The sequence below is a fragment of the Triturus cristatus genome, chromosome 4_1, assembly GCF_964204655.1.
Source record: "Triturus cristatus chromosome 4_1, aTriCri1.1, whole genome shotgun sequence".
Taxonomy (NCBI): Eukaryota; Metazoa; Chordata; class Amphibia; order Caudata; family Salamandridae; genus Triturus; species Triturus cristatus.
Window position 1 is genome coordinate 744,006,120 of NC_140585.1, and position 25,108 is coordinate 744,031,227.

Consider the following 25,108-nt stretch of genomic DNA (forward strand, 5'->3'; position numbering starts at 1 on the left):
TGGCATAAGATTCCCGGTTCCACCATGATTCATTTGGTACAGTAAATAAACACAATAACCAAAAATACTCTCAAACTGCAGTTTAACGGAGACGTGGTTTTCTGTGTAACAGACAAACGCCTGACCATGGTCCCAGCAGGGGCACGTGCCACCTAATCTACAGACACTTCTCTCACAGGAGTTGTGCCAACTCACCTGCAGCCAAAGCTATGGGTCACAGGAAAATGGGATGGAGAGTAAGAGGGGTACAGGGAGAGAGAGAAAGGGGGCACAGGGAGAGAGAAATGGAGGCATGGAGAGAAATGGCGGACCAAGCGAGAACGGGGGAAGAGAGGCTGGAAGGGTGAAAACGAAAGGGAGAGAGGGCACTAGTGAGGGGGGTAGCGGAAGGGGAAGGAGGTGGACAGGTGATATACATTTTAAAAAGCATGTCTTTGGCAGTAGGTGATGACTGCTGGCAAGGACCAACACCCGGAAAGGAGGTTTGACATCCAAGCCCCCACTATTATAATGTGAAACTATCATGCAACTACAATATCACAAAAAGGTGCTAGTTTTCCAAAGACACATGACCCGCCTGATGTACACACTACAAGATTCTTATAAGTCCCAAGAACATAAAGACAAATTCATCTGGCACATTGAAAAAAAATTATACTTTTCAAATAGCCCTCCGTATTAAATTTGCTCCATTTCTACGCTCGGTTAACAGATATAACTACTACCCAATCAATGGCATTCAATTAATCCACCTCGGAAGAATGAAGGCTGAGGCAGACTTGCCGGGAGTGTAACCTCTGCCCCTTATAAGTGTACGTCTCACTGAGCCTTTCTGCCGGTATTGTGTTGGACAGCTGGTTACAATTCGATCAGTTCAGCCCCTTATCTGTAGCCTTTAAACAGAAACACAGCAAAGCCCGCTTTTGTATTCGCCAGATAACTAGGAAAACCAGCTATACACGAGGCGCGAGCAGCAACCGGAGTCACAGAGGTAGAGAGACCAGCCTTGGCTCCGCCGGTTATGAGTAACTTAATATCCACGTACCTACCAAACATGAATGTGTCCTTCTATAATGGATGTGGTATACATGTAAAGTGCTCCAATACCTACGGATTGAGTTTGCGCTAAATAAAAAAAACTAAAAAATAAATACAAACACCTAACAGATCTGTTCCAGGTCAGGCAGCGGAGTCATAGTTCGCCCGACCCTTGTGAAGACAGAGCAGCCGTCCCTGAAAACAGCAGGGCAAGGGCGAGGATGTGGTCCATCGGCTAAACTGCCGACTTTGGTACTGGAAACCAGAGTTTGAGCCCCGAGGTCGCATCAACATCCTGTGATTCTGGGCAAATCACTTAATCTCCCCGTGCCTGAATGTGTAATGTAAATACGGTGCTCGTGTAAAGCGTTCCAATAAACTTCGGGTCGAGTTCGTGCTATATATGCAAAAAAAAACAAGTGCAAAGGCAAGTAACAGTACAAGGACATGTTGCCAGCTAGTCACATGCACTCATAACCACACCTACAGGCGACGCAACAGCACAGTGAACCCATCTGCCCAACACCGGACATTTTGCAACTTGCTTTTATATGGTGTACGCATAATTATACATTTGCCACACTTGCCTCATACCATCATCTCCTGCATATTTTTCCATTTCTCGCATAATTTAGCCAACCCTGCCAGTTATACTATAATAAAGTAAACAAACTAAACAGTTCACAGAACTTACCCCAGTAAAACAAGCGTCTTCAAATAGGTCGTGTCTCCAATGAATGTCGCTGATTCGCCTTCTTTGAAAATGTTCAGAGCTGCACGTTTAAATAGAGCATTGGATGCACGAAAGATATCACTAATAGCACTAAGTAAACAAAGTAATTGCTAAAAATGTCCTAAAACATGCCGCCCTAATTATCGCTTGCCATGCAGCTTTTATGACTAATGAAGGCGTGGCGGTGGCGCCAATAATACGCCTGCTCCCGATCACAACACAGAAAGTGAGAATTATCACAGCATGAGACCCCACAGTAATCATTAGCACAGCATGTCGACAGGCGCCCCAGGCTGCTGGAGCACTCAACTATAATTGATGCGCAGCACGTCTTCCGGAAACGAGCACTCAACTGGAATTAACGCGCACAAGCGGTTTCACTGTGAAGCGCGTTCACAGACCAGAATCGGCTCGTGCCCAAACCGGAATCGGCTCGTGCCCAGGTCTGTCTCCCTTGGGAGTAAACATGGCAACAATAGTCTCGTTGGCGGCAGCGCTTCGCGCTGCAACGCCAGCGAGACCTAAAAAGGCACACACACTCTCTCCCTCTCTATTTTGAAAGTCTTCAAAAATGTGATTTACTTTACAAAATAGTGTGTTTTCTCTCACTTAGTACCCCTACCAATCTGCATTTCTCTCCCTTTCCACTGCCCCGTAAGCCCCTCTTATGCGGCCTGCTTGTCGTATAACGTATTTTAACATTATATGCCAGCGTGATTGTTGAAAAATCTGAAGATCACACCCCCTTCCAATCTTACTGACCAAGCTACACCCCTGGTCTAGCTTACATCAGTATGGGTGCAGGCGGAGGCCACATTGAAACAAGAAAGTACAAACCGTTTGCGTTTTCACTAACAGATAATTCAAAAGTGCAAGAAAAGTGCCCCGAGGAGGCCAATAAAGAAACCCTGCAAACAATTCACAGAACGAGAATAACCAGGTGAGCAAGGTCAGCATTGCCACTGAGTGGAAACAAAAGCGAACCCATAGTTCATATATAAGGCACAAGAGCTGGCACCCCAAAACCTCACGCGTTAAGCAGACAGTGGTTATCCTAAAAAGATATTGTAGTGTCTTCCCTGCATCCTTCTCTGCCTCGGACTTGTCCCGTGCTTCATAATTTACCACTTTTCACTTTTACTCTTTTCTTACTTTTTATTATATTCATAATTTACCACCTTTTCACTTTTTTCACTATTACTCGTTTTTCACTTTTTTTAATTTCCTTTTGTATTTAATTGTAATGTTTCTCCTTTCGCATAATGGTTCTGTTCTCTTCATTTTCTTACTTACCCGGTTGCTACTCTATCTTTAATTGTTCATGGTTATTCCTTGTTATTTATATGTTTCCATCTGATACTTCCATTTAATACTGTTGTAAGAAAAAGGGAGATGTGTAGTGTCTTCCCCGCATCCTTCTCTGCCTCTGACTTGTCCTTGTAGAATGGTCACATGGTGTGGTGCATTGGAATGTTCCCTGACTCCCTGAAGTCAGTTGAGATCTGACGCAGAGCGGGTAGGAACCTGCTCCTGGTGGGGTTCATTCAATTTCATTAAGTTCTTCTTCTTCTAATGTACTTGCCTGGAATAAATCTTATAAGCTACCACTCGGACTGAATACCTTGATTCATTAACCATCACTACAGATGTACCTAAACCACACTCAAGAAAATAGCAGAGCAATATAATGCCAAGAGACCAAAATGCCAACAATGACTCAGAATGCAGTATTTTTAAAGCCATCTCTATCATTTGGCACCACAAAGAGGCAAACTCTATGTCCAAGATGGACAGAATTTGAAGATTTCACTGAAGCTCTTCTCTTGATTAAAAGGACAACAGCAAGAAAAGGAGTGACCGAAGCAATTTTAAAAAGTTACCAGAAAAGAAAGTAGAAGCCAAAAAAATAAATCGAAGTTAGAATTAGCAAATTCGTTTGACCCAGTCACAAATTCTGCTTTTTAAGCACACAAGTTCAAGAAGGCAACGCAAATTTGCGAAATGACTAGAGAAGTACTCAAACTTTTCAAAATTAAAAATCTGTGAATCTAATGACGAAGAAGCCATGAGGCAGCGCATCATAGATGGATACTTGGCAGAATCATTTAGAGGAAGAATACTAACAAACAAACACAAACACAAACTAGATGAAATGTCAGAGCTTAGAAAGGGACGAGAGGCATAGAGCCATGATGGAAGCCAGCAAATTACAGCAATCACAACTCATTGTGGCCAAGAGAAGTCAAACACCACCAAAGAGAGAAAAAACAAACTTACATTTAGGGAACGGGGAAGAGAGAATATAGAAAATGTGTTTCTGCTGGGGGCTGCCATAGACACATGAAGGTAAATGCCCAGCAATTGGACTAGTGAATACAGAACACAGCAAAAAAAAAAACACTTCAAGATTGTATGTTGTAGGAGATAAAGCAATGAAGAGATCAACAACACCATCATTTGCAATAGTAAAACCAGTGACACTCGAGACACCAAGTAAGTGCCATCGGCTCAATGACAAGAGGAGGATGTCAGACGTCTCCATATGCAAGATCTTCAAGGTCTAAAATCACCACACAAACCAGCAGAGAAGACCATATATGCATGCTACCTGACAAAAAGACCCTGGAACAAGCTCCTGCAGCCGAGTGAGACACAGAGAAGCATCAGTGAATAATATAGGGATGTCTAAATGCAAATAAACGAAACAAGCTAGAATTAGAATCCCCAGGTTCCCACATACATGCATGGGCGGCAGCCAACCCACTGATCTTTCAGCGCCAAATCACAGAAAGTCTGCTACAGCAAGGGAGATGAACGAAGACAGAAATAATCGTGCTGAAAGGTGAAGTACCTGCTCATTGTCCACTATGATTCATTAAGTGTTCCATCCTTCATTTAAAGGTGGCCAATCATGCAGCTCGCTTCATCCTTGACAGCGGAGACCAATAAATGTAGGAGATTTCCAGAGAATCAAGCCAACTACATTTCTAGAAAAATCAAGTCTTCCTCTACACCCCATTAATGCCTGAGGTCCGTTGAAGCTATACTAAAAAACAAGTCATCATCCACAAGAACAGTCCAAGCACTGTGAGGATAAAAATGCCTGCAGTGTGACTCCTAGCTTTTGCCACTGTGGAGAACATTCGTCTGATATCCATCAAAAACATGCTGCAAAGAAATTTCCTACACTTAGCAATTTGAGCAAGGTGAAAGGTACAAAAATGCAACTATACATTGATTAAGCAATAGTAGCTCAAAATCGTGGTAAGTGGTAGATCACATGCAAGCGGCAGTAGAGGGAAATCGAAAATTAGATCAAACTTTGCATTATTGAAGCATCAGAAGGTCTGAGACCATGGGTCTCTCAATAATAGTAGTCCCCAAGAGGCACACTGTAAATAACTTAAGAATATATCTTCACATGAGGGAACCCAACACGTTCATAGAGTGAGAACAACACCTTGGACAGATTCACAACTGAACCGAGCCATGGTTATTTGAAAATGTGACTTCAAAAAGGTTTACCATAAACCAGAGGTGGAGGAAACTATTGCTACATTATACATTCCTCCACACAAACTGGTTGATTCAGAGAGATACTAGCAGATAATTTGGGGGGGGGGGGGGTGGGAGGGAGGGAGGGGGGTTCTTTGGTTGCCGAAAGCCATTCACCATGTTTTGAATGCGTTCATCTACAGGGATATACAGAGATATACTGGTGTTCAGGTCATTAAAACAGGAAAAAGGTCCAGCACTTCAACAAGTGTGCCAACAACTAATAGCTGCATATCCCTTACACAATGCCAAGTGTGAATTTCATAAGACGAGAATACGCTTTTTTGCAAATATCTTCTGAGACAAGAATTAAACCAGATCCTAAAAAGGTAAGGCCACTCACCAGAACAACTCTATCAAAAGAAGCAAGTGCTCTCAGATAGTTCCTAGCTAGCTACTGCGAGAAAGACTATGCCATACTATACAGAGAACCGATAAAACAAAGCAAATACCTTACAAGGTTCAGAGTGTGAGTGAGGGCTCCAACCTCTAATGCAGAGGTCTTCAAACTTTTGTATGTTGAGCCCCCCCAGCTGAATTTTTTTAGATGTTGGTCCCCCCCACCACCTGAAAGAAATTTCTGGAATCGACCGCCACGCGCATATTCCGGGCATATCCAGCAAATAATGTTCACTACAATAAGAGGGTTTAGTAAACTGCAGGTTTGTAAGTGGGTGTGGTGAAATGACAGAGGTTTATTACACAGCTCAAAACCACTTTTCAAGATAAAATGTGCGCAGATAGTTTTTACTAGGATGCTTTGTTTTACATATGACATAGATTGATATTAACACCCTCAACATAAATGTGACACGGTGTGCCTGTTTTTCAGAGACGATCAATCTGTGGATGGATTTTTGCTACTGCCATCCTCAGATTGTGCTCCACATCCAGTCTTGAACGGTACTTAGTATTCAACACCGCAAGTGCTGAAAACCCATCTCACATAAATAGGACGAGCTGAAAGGCAAGAGAGTTTTGATAGCAGTTTCTCCCAAAGCTGAATATTCTGCAGACATTTTCAGCCAAGACAGGGACTGTAAGGGAGACAGTGTTAGATTTTTCGAGCACTCCCTAGCTCAGAGCTCATACACGAGAAACAATTCTTCTCTAGAAATCATTAACAAACATTTTAGGCAGCATTATAATGGGCTAATTGCCCACCAACCAGTTATGGATCCGAAGACAGTTGAAAGTCCACAGAGAGGGCGTTGAACGAACACCTAATTGAGAATTCCTAAGTAGTACGATAACTTGCTTGCCTGAAGCAGTGGGAGTTTAGGACATGTCAGGCTTATGTTTAAAAAAAAAATAGAACTAATAATAAATTAATGATATAGTCTATTTTACTTCAGGGTAATGTTGTCTGACAGACTTTGTGATGGCATGGACATGTTAGTAATTTTGGGTGCCCTGGGCCAAAACTATTTTGGGGGCCCCTGTTCAGTACAGCTTTGAGTTTAAATGATTTACTTTCAGCTCTGCCATACCCTATTTAGCCAGGCTACTAACGGTGCACAGGCACTGTAGTCGAAATTCTAAAAGCGTTTACATCTAATTTTCCGAGATAGTGATGTGTTTTCACTCTTGTAACAAAGCAGGAGCCCACTAATTTTACAGTGAATAATAATCGGTGATATCCTCCAATTTCTCATATGTGAGGACTCGCTTGGAGCTAACTTTTTTACGGTTAACTTTTTTATGGTTGTTGCATGAAACAAACACATTTCTCTACAAATAGTAATAGACTCCCTCACATCAATCACATTAAAAAGAGATTAAACAAAACGATATTTGCAGGCATCTGTTTAGGAATTATTCCAGGCCATCAAGGCAAAAACAGAACTGTCTCTTTTAAGGAGCCCCTGGAAGGCTGGATTGTAGTGCATTTAGATGTCTCCTTTTGTAATTTAGGACGAAAACCTTGATGGGGCAGGACATGCCCATACTTGTGTACAGGGGTGAGTGAGGTGACCATATGAATTTGGGTGCGCATGCTGGTGCAGAGTGGGACGAATGAATGTATGGTTAGTGGTGGGCTTATTTGAGTGAGATTGCAGATTGAACAGTGAAGGGGACAGTTGAGTGAAGTGTCACGAGTGCAGGTTGAGTCGTGGGCTCGTGTGACTGCAGAGTGAGGTACAGGGTGAACAGCGCAAGTGCATTGTGAGTGCAGAGTGATCACTGTGAGTGGAGGGTAAGTGGGTGAATGGTGTGAGTATCGGATCAGTGTGAGTGCAGGGTGAGGGTGAAAGTGAAGGGCGAGAATGAGGAGCGAGTTGTCTGAATGCAAGGTGCAATCCCAGACACTTGAAGTAACTCAGCATGTTATTGACCGCAGCGTAGGGTTTCAAATGTGTTAAACTATTGCTATTATGGCAGTAACCAGGGATCAGGGTGGAGGAAAGAAATAGTGTGCTGATGCCTCAACAAACTTCCAGTCTTATGATTAGGGTAGCCAGCTCATTATTTTGATGTCACAGAAGGTATAAAAATAAACAGTCACCTAAAGCCGTATTTTCAACACTTGTCTCTGCATACTTTGAACAGCAAATATAAATAGAAAGAACTTTTAATTGTTTTCTAGAGCTGCCTGAATGATCCATGACTGATAATAAAAGGGAACAAAAAGAGAAAAGTCACATTACAAATGAATACATACTACTTTATTTATAACCATATTTAGTGTCAAGACAAGCAATTTGCATTCTGTTTAAACACATGGCTGGCTGGCATTTTGCTCGCCTGCCTGTGTAATTTTAAAAGAAACTGTCAGGGATGTTTTAAGGATTTTAAGGGCCCTGGGCCAAATGTATTTTGGGGGCCCCTGTTCGGACCAGCTTTGATTTTATGATCCATTCTCAGCTCTTTCATGCCTTCTTTGGTCAAACACTAAATGTGTGCACATATAATATTCAGGGATAGTGATGTGTGTATTCAGTATGTAACACAACAGCACTTCACTAATATTACTGCAAATAATCTCTGTCACACCCTCCCATTTCTCATATGCGAGGTCCTATATTGATCTAAAATAACTTTTTACATGGATTTTACATGACGCATAAACCACTTTTGGCTCCAAAATGTCTGTAATAGACTCCTACACATTAAAAATTAATGATAGAAAAACGCTATTTACAACATTGTGTTTAAAAAAAAAATGTCAAGGTCATGAGGGCAAGATTCTGTAGAACAGAGCTGGCTCTTTCAGCACCCCCTGCCCCCCCACCCGCTTTAAAAGGCTGGGGCCCTGGGCCAGAGCCCACCTTGCCCATGCCTTAAAACATCCCTGGAAACGGTCTCCTTTCTGGGAAGAGCCATCTCTCCCAGGAGGGGGTTAATGTATAGACCTGAAATGCTTCAGCTGCAGTGGGAGGCAAGGGGTCTCCTCTGCTGTGATTTTGAACACAAAGGAACAGGACTGTCTGTTCGTTTGCTTTCGGTTTTAGCAGAAACTTCCTGCCTTCCACTGCAGCTGAAGCGTTTCAGCTCGATGAATTAAACCCCCCCTCCCCCCGGAGAGATAGCAAAACAAAAGCATGGGATCGTAAGGAAAGGTTAGAGAGGAGTTCGCGCCCCCCCTGAGATGGCGTCGCGCCCCCATCAAAGAAGAAGTAAATGCTGCAGAATTCATGGAATACTTTGACCCCAGTTTGCACACAGAAGTGTCTGTGATTGCCAGCCCTATAGGGCTAGGAGACATATCATAACATGAGGAATGGAGGGAATCATCCTGACAATAAGTGCCATACACAAGCAGAAGTCAGTCAAAATAGGATTATAATATCATTCACAAACTAGGCAAATATCCAAATCCTGCTGACTACTTTTCCAGTTACCCTAAATCCCCTTGATTGTTACCCGCAGAATAATATGTTTGTCTAAGGGAGAATAAATATGCCAAAGGCATATCAATGCAACAAGCCAAAGACACCACCAACGAAGATGATAACCCAAGCAAAGTCAAGCAATTCATGACTAGACAGAAATAGGGAAAATTCGAAGAACAAACATCATGGGATAACAGGACAGATGCAGAGGAAATGATGCCCATCCATCAACAAACAGAAAGAACTATCACTAACAGAAAGACTGATATTTTGTGGATCACAGATTATCCTTCCAAGGAGCTCAAGTACAAAAGTAGTAGAAATAGCACATGAAGGACACAGAGGAATCATACCAAGAAGAAGAATGTTGAAAGAATAAATGCGGCTTTCTAGGTTAGACAAGATAGTCAAAACAAACCAAAAGGAGTGCACCACAACATAGAAAAGACAGACACCGAGAACAAAGTCTAAACAGCCTGACAGAGTGTGGGTACTGGTAGTAATTGACTTTTTAGGCCCAATGTTATCAGGCAAATATTTTCTGCTAGTCATGGAAAGTTACTCATGTTTCCCACTGCTATATATCGGATCTTATGAGCAAATGTGGGGCATGAGAGAAGGGTCAGAGTGTAAAGAAGGCATCCAGAAAAAGAGCAAAACATCCTGTAACTATTTTATTCGCCCTTCAACTACAGGTATTTGCATATTTAACAGATAAACAGTTTTATATACTTTCTAAAGCACAGATTGTTGACATTCAAACACATACACAAAATGCAAAGAACTTGCAAATTTTTATTCAGTGATCACAGAAATGTTTTCACTCAGTACATTGCTGGGAGGCATATACTTTGTACAGACTTGAATTTATCGCATCCAAGAACCCACAGAATTTTGTATAGCCTTCTGGTGTTCCCTCACTGAGGGAGGGAGGGAGGTTGAACCTAGCAGATTTAGGTAGTAGCTCGATCTTACAGAGCATCATTGTGAGAAACAGTGTTGTTGACTGAGGCGCAATCTCGGTCAGGGTGACTCACAAAACTGACCAAATTAACCTATGCTTAACCCTCTGGTTGCTTGGCACCAAAGCAGTCAGGCATAACTTAGAGGCAATGTGTAAAGTATTTATGCAGCACAGAAACAGTAATAATGTTAAAAACACAAGAAAAATCCCACATCAATTTAGAGGAATGGAGTCAATTCTAACACATTATTTGACACCAAAACTACAAACATACAATTAGTAGAACAGGAGTTATGAATTTTTTAATTTTACGGTAAAGATTAGCACCTAAGAAATCAAAGCACCAACTGCTGACATCTAGTCGCATCAAACTCTAATAATATGGCAGACAGTGAAGGCTCCAGGGTCAGATACAAAAAGTGGATTGGACCCAGTCTACGCTTGCTCTCAGACTTAGCAACATTTTCAGATTTTCAACAAAAAGTCTATGTCAAGGCAAAAGTTCAGCGGGGCAAGGCTGCAAGCTCGGATGAGGAGGAAGAGGAATTGGCGTCGCCATCAGGGAACTGCCGGACAAAGAAGATTTCTACCTTTGAGCTTATCCTCTTTTGGAAGTTGAAAACCTCCAACAGGACGAAGCTGCAAGCTATAGCCAAGAGTTCCACAAGGCCACATACCCCTTTGGTGAAGGACCACTGAACAGGATTTGCTGCTGCGGAGAAGAACATAGCAGTAGCTGCCATGAAGTCAGGCTGACCGACTAGCACGTTGATCATCTCTAACGTATTTTTTCCTATGAAACTTAGACAAGATCCTCTTGGGGTAGGGATGAGGTAGGAGGAGGGACATGTCTTCTGACACACACGTGTTTCCTTACAGAAATATCATGCCTATGTCTCTTTCATTTGCTAAACTGAGCACTGAAAACAGAACACAGTCTGTTATGGTAGATACTGTGATCCCAGATTTCAGGCTGGATAGTGACCATCCTTCACAGAACAGCTATAAAGCTGCAATCTACGGTAGCCCTTAAAATACTGCAGAAAGTGCTCATTCACTTGTGACCAGGACCCTAAGCCAATTGTGTCCCTGTAATGAATGACCATCCTTCTGGAGGTCGGTCAGGGATGTTAAGCACATCAAAAGACTATTTGCCTCGGGCACAGTGGGTAGGCCACCGTTCAGTAAGACTCAGACCTTCCCTTTGAGATTCCCAAACATAGGAATATAACAATTATCCGGTCATAGCCCAATCTAGCTCAAGTACGACAGTCAACCTCCCGCAACCATCCACATCGATATTGCCTCTACGAGAGAACCAGGTCCTGACGGAATATTTATGGAAAAATATGTGAATGAAATGGGGAGGGGTGAAAGAGAGGAGTGTAAGGGTTATCAAACCTTAGCTTAAGACTGCAATACTGACGCAAGTCCCCATCTTATGCTTTCTCAACATGCGTACAGGAGATTCAGACCCAAGGTTTTTGCCAGTGAGCCTGGCAGGCTTGCTTCAGCAAAGCCTCTACTGAATCCTGGTAAACGTTCACAATTATTTTCAGGCAAATTTAAGAAATGAATATATAAATAAAATAAACAAGAACTCGGACTTTAAAGACCTATGCGTCCTTCTGTGATGAAACACCTATTTCAGTGGAAGGTCACAAACTTGGCACATCAATGAGGAAGGTATTTAGAACTAAAGGAAGGGCTATTAATTTCACTTTTGTTGGTTTAAAAAGTGCAAACATGTTTTTGGGTAAACTCGGCATTAGCTTGATACCCTAAGGTACCACTGTGACAAGGAAGTAGGGCAAGATTTTAATTGTTTAAGACAGTAAACCTTGCCCAACTAGGAACCTTTCCCAAAACAAAGTTGTACAAAATGTCAGTATATGAGAAATCATAAATGTTGTATGAGGGCCATATAAATGTAATGAATTATGCAAAAAAAAAAAAAAATTATGTTTGAGGAAAGTATGCAAAAACATATGTTGCATAAAAAAAACAAATGTAGGTTTTTGCTGTAGATTTTTCTCGTATAAAGAGGACATTTTAAAACTCTGAAGTGTCATGAAACAGCAAAATAAGAATCCCTCCTTCCCCCCAAATTACACTGGTGGAATTATAATTCTGTGTACCCTACAAATGTATTGCAATGTACCACAAATACATAACTACTGTTAAATATCTTATAACAATAAACACAATAAACACAACTATTTTAAACATGTATACATACCTACTTTACACCGCTGATTGAAAAGAAAAGCAATCAGCAAAATAAACCATGACAGTATGTTCAAGTAAAAAAATATATATATATTTCTGAGCAAAGAATGTCCTTCAAGCTACAGGGAACAAAATATATTTTTTAAAAATCATTCCTATAAAAGACCCTAACAAATAAACATCCTAGTAAGGGTTGGTCATCTATTTCATGCCAGCCGAAAAAGCAAGATAGCCTGGTTTAGCCTTAATTTGATAACTTCCGTGTGCCTATGTCCAAATACAGCCTTGATTACGTCACCAGCACCATTAAACATCACATTTAGACAGCTGTTAAATTGACCTGCATTTAGCAGTGCTCACCCCGGATGTGGGAACCAGTATAAAGATTGTGTTTGGCAGTCATGTTCGAGATAAATCATATATTGCTATGAACAGTGACAGTGCTTCGAATTACGGATCATGTAACATTTGGTGTGCTCAGGTTGTCAGTCTGGGCCATATAATCTAAATTGCTTCTCACTATGTCGTGTGAGACGTGAGGCACTTTCTTAGTGGCCAAACAATTCCGGTTTTGAATGCAAAACCTTACTGAGTTGTACATCCCTTGCTCCAAAAAAATGGCCGCCTGTGCAGTTCTCTCTCTTGAGTGTTGGAGCCTAATGAGTCATTCTTTCAAGATTTGTTTTGCTTTCAGATAAACACAAAATGCAGAACTGCAATCGCTCTGCTCCTGAAAGGAGTACTTTGAGCACCCCAAAATGCCTGGGGACTGTACAGGGAATCAACAGAAAATGCATTTAATTTAAGGATCCGTTTAGTCTGAGCAAAACTTTAACGAAAAGAAACATTTCAAGCATAGATCAGAATCATTCACAGAAAGTAATATAAGCTGTATATGCTTTTCAATGATTTCTTCGAATGAATTACTACAGGCACAGAAAACTTAAAAGAATAATTTTATAGAAAAAAATAAACAAACTAAAAGGAGGTTGGAATGGTTTCAATACTAAGGGTGTGCACCTCACATCACACATACACAACAAGGAAGAAGCATTTTGAGTGCATACTTCAGATGCTATAATTCCAGCATTTTTTTTTTTTTTAAGTCTGCCATCTGATATCAATTAGCTCCTGCATGGTGTACTTGCTTTATTAGTGTAAGCTCTTCCTATAAACACTTCCTTAAACAAATGTTGTGTATCAGTCAGCTATTCTAAATTCAATGAATAATGGAACCGTTTATCATCATCATCAGAATACTTTATTTTGGTCAATTGACCATAAAAGTGCAGATAAAACATATACATTACCCTTTCAATGTATACAATAACATGGTCACACAGATTAAATATCTAAAATACAGTTGATAAAATACATGCAATCAGATTGAATATGTAAGTTTTTAAAAATACACTAAAGAATGTAGTTGGACCAAAACGGAAAGCCTCCAATAGATAAATACAGTGATCAATTGCAAACTGTTTGAGGAACCCATGGCAGTCTCACACATACAAAAATCTTAGTTGCTGGATTATTGGTAATATCTATAATCAGAATAAAAACGTACAATATGGCAAAGTAGTTATTAAAAAAGGGCATAAAATAGAATATGCATGGCAGAGCAATTTCTCAAGACAGCCTAAGTATAGACTCATTGCAAACAAGTGGTAAATACTTTGACTGAATCATAGGGAGTGCAGGTGGACTAGGATGTCTAGTTAAGGGCATGCCACTTGCATTATCCTCCACATTGCTTAGAGGAAGTGTGAGAAGCTGGCTTGGTATATGGTGTACACTTAAGTGGGCACCTTGCACCAATCCAGACGACCCTTATGGTGATTTTAGTCATCTTAGACAACCTTAGAAAGCTCTCTAAGAGGTAGCTGTGGAGAGCAGCCTTCAGGCTTAGACCAGAAGGAGTGTAAAGCAGCTTGTTTTACCAGAACGTAATCTTAAAGGTATAGATTAAGTGGGAAAGAACCACACAGTGTATTTATAAAAAATATGTATTTATTATAGTATACTCACTAACACATTCAGGTATCACCTAGCCAGAGATATACACAATGCACACAATACTTTGATAGAACAGGTAAGTAGTACACAATACACAGTGGTCGCCAGGGGGAGACCAAAACATATACTAAGATAGTGGTATGCGAACCATGACTCTAGTAAAGACTATACCAAGAAGAGGTAGAATTGCCTTGGACCCAAGGAACCATCCAAGGTAAGTAACCTGGAGACCCACGGAGGCCATGTGCAGAGTGGGAACATGACCGCAGGATCAATGCAAGTCAATGGGTAGGTAGCGGTTGAAATTTTAAAGAAGAGCCCTTTACAGTGGACCCTGAATAAACCCCGTGGAAAACAGAAGGTTGGAGAGCCACCCCACCCGTTGATACCTTAGGAACCAGGATACCTGCCCCAGACAAGCTGGGTGCATAGGTGTGAAGTGGCGTCGGAAACCGCCGTCAAATTCAATGAAGGACTTCGGGAAAATGCTGCTGCTGGAGAAGGTGAAAGTGCCCGGTGGAACCCACACATGGATTTAATATGTGAAGAACCTGCAAGCAGAGGGGACAGAGTCTATGCCACTCGGAAGTGACCAGGAGGCACGGAAGACGAATACCCACTGACGTCGAGTGTTGCAGGAGAGGCGACGCTGACCTAGAGTCGCGAGAGGACCTCGAGCAGCTCACCAAAGACAAGCAGGGGAGTAAGCGCAGGCCCGAACAATCAGGGGAGCCCAAAGAACATAAAGATGACCCTCAAGAGGACCCACAGGCCGGAGGCACTAGAGTCGCGAGAGGACCTCGAGCAGCTCACCAAAGATGCAAGCCCACGAAACAAGTGATGTGGTGAGGATGAAGATCTTGGTCACTGGAGATGCTGGAGGTTGGGGCTACTTGGAACCCGAAGATCTTGATGGAAGGAAGCCAACAAGCCATTGCAACTGCAAGTCGATGTGGTGCACAGGGGTTCGGTTCCTGCGACTCCGACGAAGGATATTGGCCTCAAACTTGGTGAGAGGACAGGGCAGGCCTCGAGGGATGTGAAGAACCACCACCTGTTTTGCTGAGCCTTTCGGAGTCCATGGGAGCCCAGGATATCAGACCGGTCAGCTTAGTTGTGGTGCCTGCAGATGCATGGAAGTGGCTACTTCACTTCAAGGGAAGATTCCTTCAGGTGCCTTTGATGCCCACAGGCCTTGGAAGGTTCCTGTATGGTGCACAGGCATGGACGTTGCAGCAGACGAGCAGGGCGATGACATCAGGTGCAGTAGGAGTCCTCCCGGTTGCAGCCTTGATGCACAGAGCGAAGTCCAGAGTGCCCAGAAGTTTGAAGAAGTGATGTCTGAAATTAATCTTTTCCCATGACGAATCTAGGGACCCACCCACAGGTAAGCCCTTAAATACCCTAAGCAAAGGGTTGGGATGATTCAGGGGCTCCTCCCTAAGGAGGGGCTGGACAAGGGGGAGGATACTCCCCTGTCCAGTTTCGAGCCAGAGTGGGAGCCTATGGCTCCCTGAACTGGACTATGCATGGAGGTCGCCAAGTGTGCCCTGCACACAGACTATGTGGCACTGGCAAGAGCCCCCACCCTGCCCCATTACACTAAACTCTGTCTGGGAGGTGGTCACACCTCCCTGTGACAGGATACTTATTGTTCTGCCTTTCCCTGCCCAAGCTGGCTCAGCAGCAGGAGGGCAGAAATGTGTCTCAGGCCGGCAGCAGCACTAGCTTGCTGTCCAGGTATGGAAGACTGGTACCGGGAGCACAGAGGGCCTCCCAAAGGAGCATTACGGTGCATGGAATCATATCTCCCACACCGTTTATGGAGTGGGGGTATGATTCCAACATGTTTGGTACCAACATGATAGGATTCGTTACAGGCAGTTTCAAGATGGTCATTGCGTAATGATGCTGTGCCCCTCTATATGTTATATGGCTATCTCACTTACAACCCGGGAGAATGGACTTCGTAGGCTGTAGGGGTGTCCTGCTCAACCAGGGGCACCCTCACACTCAGAACCGAGCACCCTACCTTCAGGACTGAAAGGCCTGCTTTGGGGTGACATAGGTTTTAAGTGCAATGACCTTAAATATAGGTAAGCCTATATTTTTTGTAAGTGGTGCTAGCACCAGCTTACACAGGCTGCAATGTCAGGCCTGTAGTTGCAAATTAAGTGGTCTTCCATGGGTGGCATAATACATGCTTCAGCCCATGGGGGACCCCTGGTGTACCTATGCCTTGGGTACCTTAGTACCATATACTAGGGACTGACAAGTGTACACCAGTGTCCAATCTGTGATGTACCCAAGTACTTACCATACCAATTCAGGGGAGAAAGCACAGACTGGGGTCCTGATCAGCAGAATCTTAGTCAGTCTAGTCAGAAACAGCATTACATAAAGCAAAACGTGGGAGTAAAAAGCAGATGCTACTTTCCTACAGAAAGTAGCAAACAGAAAAGACTAAGCATTGGATTGTGTTGGACCTTAGAGGGGCATTTTTATGTTCTTACACCCAGGGGCCTACAAATTGGGATAAGCCACTGTTTCCTGCTGTGAAGGTAAGTTAGACAAAAGAACAGCACATGCTCTACCATTTACCCTTTCGGATCCACAGATAGGGCAGATACACCCAGTTGATTCTAATTTATGGGCACATTTACCAGTAAAAGAAACAACTGGCAAAGTTCCGTATCTAAAGCGTAAGTACAGTTTCCGGCCAACAGGGGCTCTATATCATCAAGGAAGTGTTCCAACATGTAAACTACCTTTGTTTGGAAAAATCAATCAGTCAAGGTACCTTGCGAGGGAGCTGACAGTATTCGACCCAATTTATACTGAGAGTATCCTCCTTTGACCTGGATTTTGCTAATAGCCGGTACTGACTCTGGCTTCTCCCACAGATCACCACACCTAATCTTAATTGAGTGTCTTTCACATATCTGATCCATGGGATGCTTCTCGATCCTGGAATGACTAACACTTCTATAAGACCAGCTCGATAAGATGATAACTTGGGCATGGCCTAAATCTGTCACCAACAGAGAATGGGCCTGATCCCCACTCCCCCCATAATGGACAGTAGTCCCAGATAAAATCTGAGTGTAATTAGCGGGGTACTGCTAGGAAGACCTAATAATTGGCAAAGGAAACTATTCTCTGTAACTTGTCATATGAACATGTTTTTGTGACCCCTAAGTTCGAAACTATGTATTGTACTTATAAATTGTAGTCCTGCCTCAAATCACGTTACACAGGTGGATGATTGCTCTACTTAACTGAGATTTATATTAGTGTACCATTTTGAATGAATGCATTTGCAAAGTGCAAACCGGTTGCCCTAGGCCATGTGGTTCTGGAAACCTGAAAAAGGCAGAAGATTCAGCAAAAAAGATGCGTTTTCTACGTCTTTCCAAACTGTTGACGATTCTTTAACTGAGAGAGATGGGATGGGAAGGAATGTCATTAAACGGGATATGCAATAGAAAAAGTGGGCCACCAAATCTAGCTCATGAAAAATATGTAACAGTAAGCGAAAACAAATAACTGAATCTAACGTGGTACTAAGGAGAATACCTAGGAAGCCATTCCTGAAAAAACAGAGTTGGCAATGTGGAAGGTAGAACAGCTAAATAAAGACTAAAAGCAAAAGTGCCAGAATACATATGCGCCTGCGGGCATTCCTTGTAAACGTGTTTTAAGTCTGTGGAGCTTTTTCTCTACCTAGCAATGTGTAGCCCTATGCAACTCAGATAAAGTAGTAAGTAACCTACAGGCTAGTATACAGCAACATTGGCCAGTCCATTTAGTTAAATCCTGAGCTGAAATCAGTAAGTCAACCTAACAGTCCTCCAGCTTTGTAAACCACAGTGACAGAGGGTCCTTTGCAAGATTTTTGTACCTTGTCCCAAATCTTGAACTATCATTCGCTAAAAGTCTGTTTTGTATTGCCCAAAACTTGAATCCTAGTAATGATATCTTTGCAAATACTCTACCAATGCAGTTGTGAATAGAAATTAAGTGACACAATACAGGTAGATGACACCAAGCATTATTAAAGGATTTTCGCGTTAACCCATCGGAGTTCAGCATTAATCCAGTGTGCGAAGCAAAATTATAAATTTGTGCAAAGAACACTGACCACTCGCATGGACTGTTTTTATTTAAAGACAGAAATATCAGTCTTTAAAAGGTCAAAGGTTCTAAAAGTCTTAAAAGCCTTAAATTTGGAAACATGGAATATTAACTTAGTGAGAAGGCAGCGCCTAGGAGAACAGCTACTTTTTATACATAGTACTTTAGTTTTAGTCCTTGTCCCAAAGATACACATTCTAAAATGACCAAATCACTGCTAGGCAAACAAAACAAAAGAGGGAGACCTGACGAGTTAAGACTAAAGTGCCATTTTGGCAAAACCATGGAAATATTGCTTGACATTTCAAAAAGATCCTGTTGTAAATTTCCATTACCATCTGCTATATATCAGAGGGCTTGGTGCATATGTAGGATGGGCGTCCCTTTATGCACAAATCTTGAGAGTAGTCTTGCCACTATTTATCAGAATAATTTGGAGAATAAAAAAAACAAGCCTTTTCCTATGCATTGGATCATTCATAAATAAAGACTGGCTTCAAATTTCATTTTTAGCTGCTAAATTCTCTACAAGTATTCACAAACAGCAACCCCAGACATTCAAAGGATGCAATAATTCCCTAGGAGTATTTTAGATAAGTAATATCATCCCGCCAGCAGAGTAAAAGTACACCAGGGACAAGAGGCAGGAACAGAGACGAGAGGCAAGATTGCAAGCATTCTGGCACTGGGCCACCCCTGACGAAGAGCGGTAAAGAAATCCAAATGTTAAGTATGGAAATGTACAATGCATGAAAGTGGTGAGCAAAATGCACAATTGCAAAAGACTGATAAACATGAAAAAGTAATTATTCTTTTTTTTAAATGGGAAAATGCTTCTTCAATGAGTGGGAAATGAGTGTATTTGAGTGGGAAATGAGTGTATTTGAGCGGTCGAACGAGTCAAGAGCCTGCCTGAGTAGATGGATGAGTCGGTGAGAACTTAAGGCAATGGTGAGGGAATAAGTCTAAGAAACGTGGGTGAGTAAGTCCATGGAGCATGGGTGAGTGCGTGCACGAATGGCTGAGTTTGTTGATTGATGAAGGGGCAAGGCCAGTGAGGGGACAAGGGCATAGCATGGGGCAATGCCACTTTTGTATGGGGCAAAGGAAGTGGAAGGGGGCAAAGACAGTATTATTCGATGGGACTTAAAGGATGGCCCTGTTATTCAAATTATGTAACCACAGAGATAGGATTACATACAGAACTAATTAATGTGAAAATTATTCACACGGCACGCCCAATGACACTGTAGTGTGAAGTGCATCTTGTCCTCGACATACATACAAATTGTCGCAGCATAACTAAAAGATAACAAGTCACAAAAAACACACCTTAAACAGTTTGAAAGTAGAGCTCACCATAAAGCTATATCACTTTACAAGGCAGTTATAAGTCTTGCACGAGCACACTCCTTAGAATACGGTGCTATGTCTGCAAGAATGACAACACAAGAGACCGGCTGCCAGCTTCCCAGACTCGTCTCTCTATCCCAATGCAGTCAATCCAAAGCGGTCTATGCTGCATTGTGCCTGCAGTCAGCACAAGCAGCATATAGCGTTGTCTGCACACAGCAACATTCTCAATCTACTACTGCCCTTCCGGCCCCTCACAGCAGAGACATGTTTCCAGAATGCAGCACAGACTCCTTTCACAGAAAAGGCTGCAAGATGTCATTGGAAACTCCCAGAGTGCACTCCTGAACTTAGTCAATAGCAAGAGTGCGAGTAATCCACTGGCAGCACCAACTGGCAGCGAGCACAGGGATCTCCTGACAGATCCTACCACAGGAGAGAAGTCAGTCAACAAGGGCTCACTGCTGGGCTGGCAATGTGGCTACTAACCACTGGAGCGGTTACAAGGTGCTGGAAGAGTCCTGCCAGACTTTGCCAGAACATATGGCCACAGCGCTCCGAAACAGTGAGAGCACCAGGAACCACACTCAAGTGAGTGTGGCTCCCCTCTTATTGCCACCCGCGCTCCATGGTCAACTAAGAGTCAATGACATGTGAAACAGACTCCTTCAACTTTTGGCCACAGGCTTAGATTTTAGGACTCTTATAAAGCCTTCGCAAATGTTTCAAAGTCACCTCTCCAAGCAGAGTGTCACACAACCTGTACCTCAGAAGCACAGGCCATGGAGCACTGTGTGTGGGAGAGTGCCACTTGTGCTGCTGCTGGGCAACATTCGAATGCTCTTAATCTACAGCCATGGCGAAGAGACTAATAAATGTAATTATCAGACAGAAGACGCCTGTTACTAGAGTAGACAAACAATGGATGTCGATCTCAAATAAAGATCTTTCCAGGGGAACTATGGACAGGTTGTCTAACCAGATGCACAGCACACAGAAAATAGTGCACCTATTGGCATACCAATGAAACAGTCAGTGCACAAGCAACACTTCATATGTCATGAATGACAGTAAAAAAAAAAAAAAAAAAGGATGTACGTGGACTGATCCACATTTAAATAACACAACAAGCAGTGGTTGATGTGGAAAAGAACTATAGATCCTCTCAAGACTTTTGAACTCTTAAAACAGCTAAAGCCAACTCTGACCAGACCTAAAAATGTAAGACTGAGGAGCATAAACGCATACAGCTTTAGGTTATGAAAAGGGATGAGATGCACCTCACGGCCTTTCCGTAGGCACTTATTATGAAGCAGAGTTAGTAGAAAGTCTATATGCACAAACCATCATGCATCCCCTCACTTCACAGCGCAGCAGTCAAGTCTTTACATCAACTGCCTTGTCTAATTCCAAAACTGTGTGTGTAAAGGCATATGTACAGTGTTTCAATGCATTCCGAGGCAGCCTAAACATTACACGTCAGTACTGTATAAATATTATTAATAACTGTGGGTTTCTGTACAGAAGGAATCTCACTACTTGTGAAACAATAACAGAAACCCAGTTGCACTGGGTCCATCAAGCATAGCACATGGTCCTATTACTGATGGAGTGCTCTATTCAATTAGGTATCACCTTTGAGGAAAGCATTGGAAGCTGCCTAAAAGAACTCTGCTAACATTATTGAGATGATACTAAATAGCCAGGATGAGTGCTCAAGTCCCTTCAGAAGTGCCTTATCAGAACCACCTCGTCTTTGCAAGCGTCACCCTCAAGTATCCCCAGGCTTCAAAAGCACTCCGCTCCCATGCCAAGGATTTTCTCAGCCCCAGGCAAAATGAAAGATGTCTATGTGGGTGCTCCCTGTCACCTAGAAACAAGTGAATTGCTACTGCCATGTGCTGCAATCCCGCACCCTGTTTATGAGGCGCCATAATACAGCTGCCTGCAGAGTCCTTAATATAGCACCGAGCCTGACAATGACGGCCCCAACAATTTTGTTGACAAAAGTCTAAATGATCCAAAGAAACATTACTATGCAGCAAGCCAAACACCTGCTCCCTCACCCTGACCAAATTACTCACAGTAACCTCTTATTCAATTTTCAGGCATCAAACACTGAAGCCAAGGCCATCTCTGTCCACCAAGAAATGTCCAATGCAGGTATCCTGGCATCCCTTGTAGTTTATATCATAAACCAGTCCATTACTAACAATGCGTGTCCCAATGCATTCGAGAATGCCACAGTAAACCACTGCAAAAGACGTGAATCTTTTAATTGTTTGCAAAAAATTGCATTTTTTTTAGCTAATACACGAATAAGGGACACTTATTTTGCTGCCCGGAGCTATTTTCTGTCCCAGTCCGACCCAGAACACACTCTTTAACGTATGACACATTAGACACACCCTAAAAGTAGTTGCAATATCGAACTCCTTCAACCTTTCGTTCCTTGGTCACAGGGTGTTGCGTTACGGCCAGAGCTGCAGACTTTGGAACTGGTGAACCAGGTCCGAATCCCGGCGTCCATTTAACATCCATTGAGTCTGGGCTAATCGATTAATCTCCACAGGCCCAAAAATGAATCTAAGCTTGTGTAATGAGACGCTCAGAGAAAACGCTCCAATGATGCCTTTGGGCCGAGTTACAGCTATATAAAACTGCAAAAGTAAAGAAACCGTAACTAATGAAACTGGCAACATCAGTATTTTACTCTACAGCACTCGCCTGGCATGCCTTTTAATGCTGCTGAAGCCACCACTTTCTGCATGTTATTATTTAATATTTAACATTTTCCCATATAGCTAACGCAGGTCTAGCCTTTGCTTCGTCTTCGGGTCCAGTTAAACGTTCGTGGATCCAGAGACTAATTTTCAGCAGTGTCCAAATACCAACCAACCTGCTGCCACACAATGACAGTAGGTTACATATGAGGTTCACGTTTTTGAACCTGAAGATTGCAGGATACAGTCCATTACTAACTCTATCAGCTAGGAGCTAATGTATCATTTGAGGAGTTTGCAGGTCCAGTTGGACCATGGCAATGACACTAGTAGAACACAGAAGGCACGCTATTCCACAACACGACGCAGCCAGACCATGCAAGAGCTCAAGTGAGGCAAGCAGGATGCAGCACAACCCCCTCCCCGGGCAGAGTCTCTGCCACCTGTGATATCGTCTCCATTCCATTCATATTCGCAGTCGCCATCCTTCCCTGCCCCCGTCCACACTCACCGTCAGTCACTTTCTTGGCCTCTTTGTAGTGCGCCCACATGTAGCTCTTCATGTCCTGCTGGCCAGAAGTGCAGTAGAGAGCCTTGTCCTCCACACGCAGAGTAGGAGGGCAGCCGAAAGGGCAGGAGTTGGAGGAACCAGCGTGGGCTGCCCTTGCCAGAAGACCGGAGCCAAGAGCTCTCGCTCGGCGTGCCAGGAGCACGGGAGCGGAGAGAGACATGCCGGGGAATAGGGACGATGGCACCTCTCAATGGAGCAGTAACAAACAGCCTGTTGGTGCGCAAAGAAGGCAGCAGGAGCCAGACTAACAGCAGTGGCTGTGACAGCGGCCACTCTGAGCACCACAGACAGCTCACACACCAAATTAGCCAGGGGGCGGTGCTGCCGCCATTGACTTAGAGCAGGCACTTGTCAATACCTCCCTGGGCGGAGCCGCCTGCAAATTCAAGGCGTATATGCTTATAAAGTATAGGCGGTACCGCAGCCATAGCTGAGAGGGCGGAACCTGTCAATCCCTCCCGTGGGCGGGCCCTCGGGCGTGGTGCGCCTGCCTGACGCCGCCATGTTGGGTGTGGATAAACCCATCAAAAGCTCTCCGACAGCACGGTCTTGCTCCTGCCCCTTAGTCAGGCTGCTGCTGATCATCTTACCCAGGGTGCGGCCTGCTGGTGAGATCACAGCAGGTGCAGCACTGCCTCAGGGGCTCATGTACAGAGATGTTGTTTATTAAACTATTCTGTACAGTGCAGCCAGCTTTCAATTTGTTGCTGTTTACCAGTTTCATTTGAGGACGCCACGATTTCGCATTTTTCTCGTACAGTTTGTCGTACTTTCAAAACAGGAGTTGTAAATTAACGTGCCTCTTCAAATTCGTTGTTTTCTTTTGCGGTGTGTGTTGATATTTTTCTTTTCCTTCATTGAGTTTCTTATATTATGAAAGTGTGGGATTGGGAACAAGCCCGGCTCCACGAATTTTTATTTGCGTGCGCCAAGGGTGCCTTTGGGTAGGTTGCGCTCTCGATTTGTCGCATATATGTATAGGCAGACCTGCTTCAGGGCCCTCCTTTATCTCTTCTTAGTCTTACAAGGCCCAGTAAAACGCACTCTTTTCCAAATCTCTTTCTAAATATTATCACTCTTAAAAGTGCTTTTCTTCCATGTAATGTCCCATTGATGGGAAGAGGAGGTTTCTGAGGTGGGAGTATCAGGCAAGTGACACTACTCAGGCTAGTTCTGTCCGAGTCTTCAGGGAGAATCCGTCTTCATTACAACCTCCACCTGACCCCGGACTCTGCAACGCTCTCCCTTACAGGCTTGATTATCCACTACTCCTCTCCAGTGCACCGTATCTCACATCTGACCTTGGGCCTCAGCCCTATATCAGGCACCATCGGGCTCCACTTTCATTTGTCCCAGTAAAAACATTGGTAAAATCACCTTCAAACTTGAAACATTGAATATAGCGGTAAATATAATTAGCATGCACTTTAAAGTATGTTCCACAGTAGCCCTTATGACAGGGCTGGCTTCAGCGCTGATGTGAAAGTCTTTTTTGGCACCACACCAATAACCTCTTTCTCCGTAAATACCTTTACTACCACCTTCCACCAGTGCCCCTCATCCCTCCATGGCCCCCCCATTGACCTCCTCCTCGGATTCCCTCACTGCCACCCTCCACCAGTGCCCCTCATCTCTCTGTAGCCCATCCCCCTCATGACCTCCTCCTCAGACTCCCTCACTGCCACCCTCCAGCAGTGCCCCTCTTTGCTCCATCCCCCCTCCACCGCATGACCTCTTCCTCATATTCCCTCACTGCCACCCTCCAACAGTGCCCCTCATTGCTCCATAGCCCCTCCCCCTATTGACCCCCTCCTCGGATTCCCTCACTGTCACCCTCCAACAGTGCCCCTCATTGCTCCATAGCCCCTCCCCCTATTGACCTCCTCGGATTCCCTCACTGCCACCCTCCAACAGTGCCCCTCATCGCTCCATAGCCCCTCCCCCTATTGACCTCCTCCG

At 43.5% G+C, this 25,108-nt stretch overlaps 1 protein-coding gene across 2 annotated transcripts in view; it reads right to left on the reverse strand.

The window, feature by feature from the left end:
• NT5DC3 (5'-nucleotidase domain containing 3) overlaps positions 1-23,681 on the reverse strand; it is a 402,542-nt gene extending 378,861 nt beyond the window's left edge. For both annotated transcript variants that reach the window (XM_085653247.1, XM_085653246.1), the window contains exon 1: positions 23,090-23,681. In XM_085653247.1, the coding sequence (XP_085509373.1) occupies positions 23,090-23,309 (220 nt within the window). In that variant the 5' untranslated portion in view covers positions 23,310-23,681. The remainder of the gene's footprint in view (positions 1-23,089) is intronic.
• Between the last annotated feature and the right edge of the window lie 1,427 nt (positions 23,682-25,108).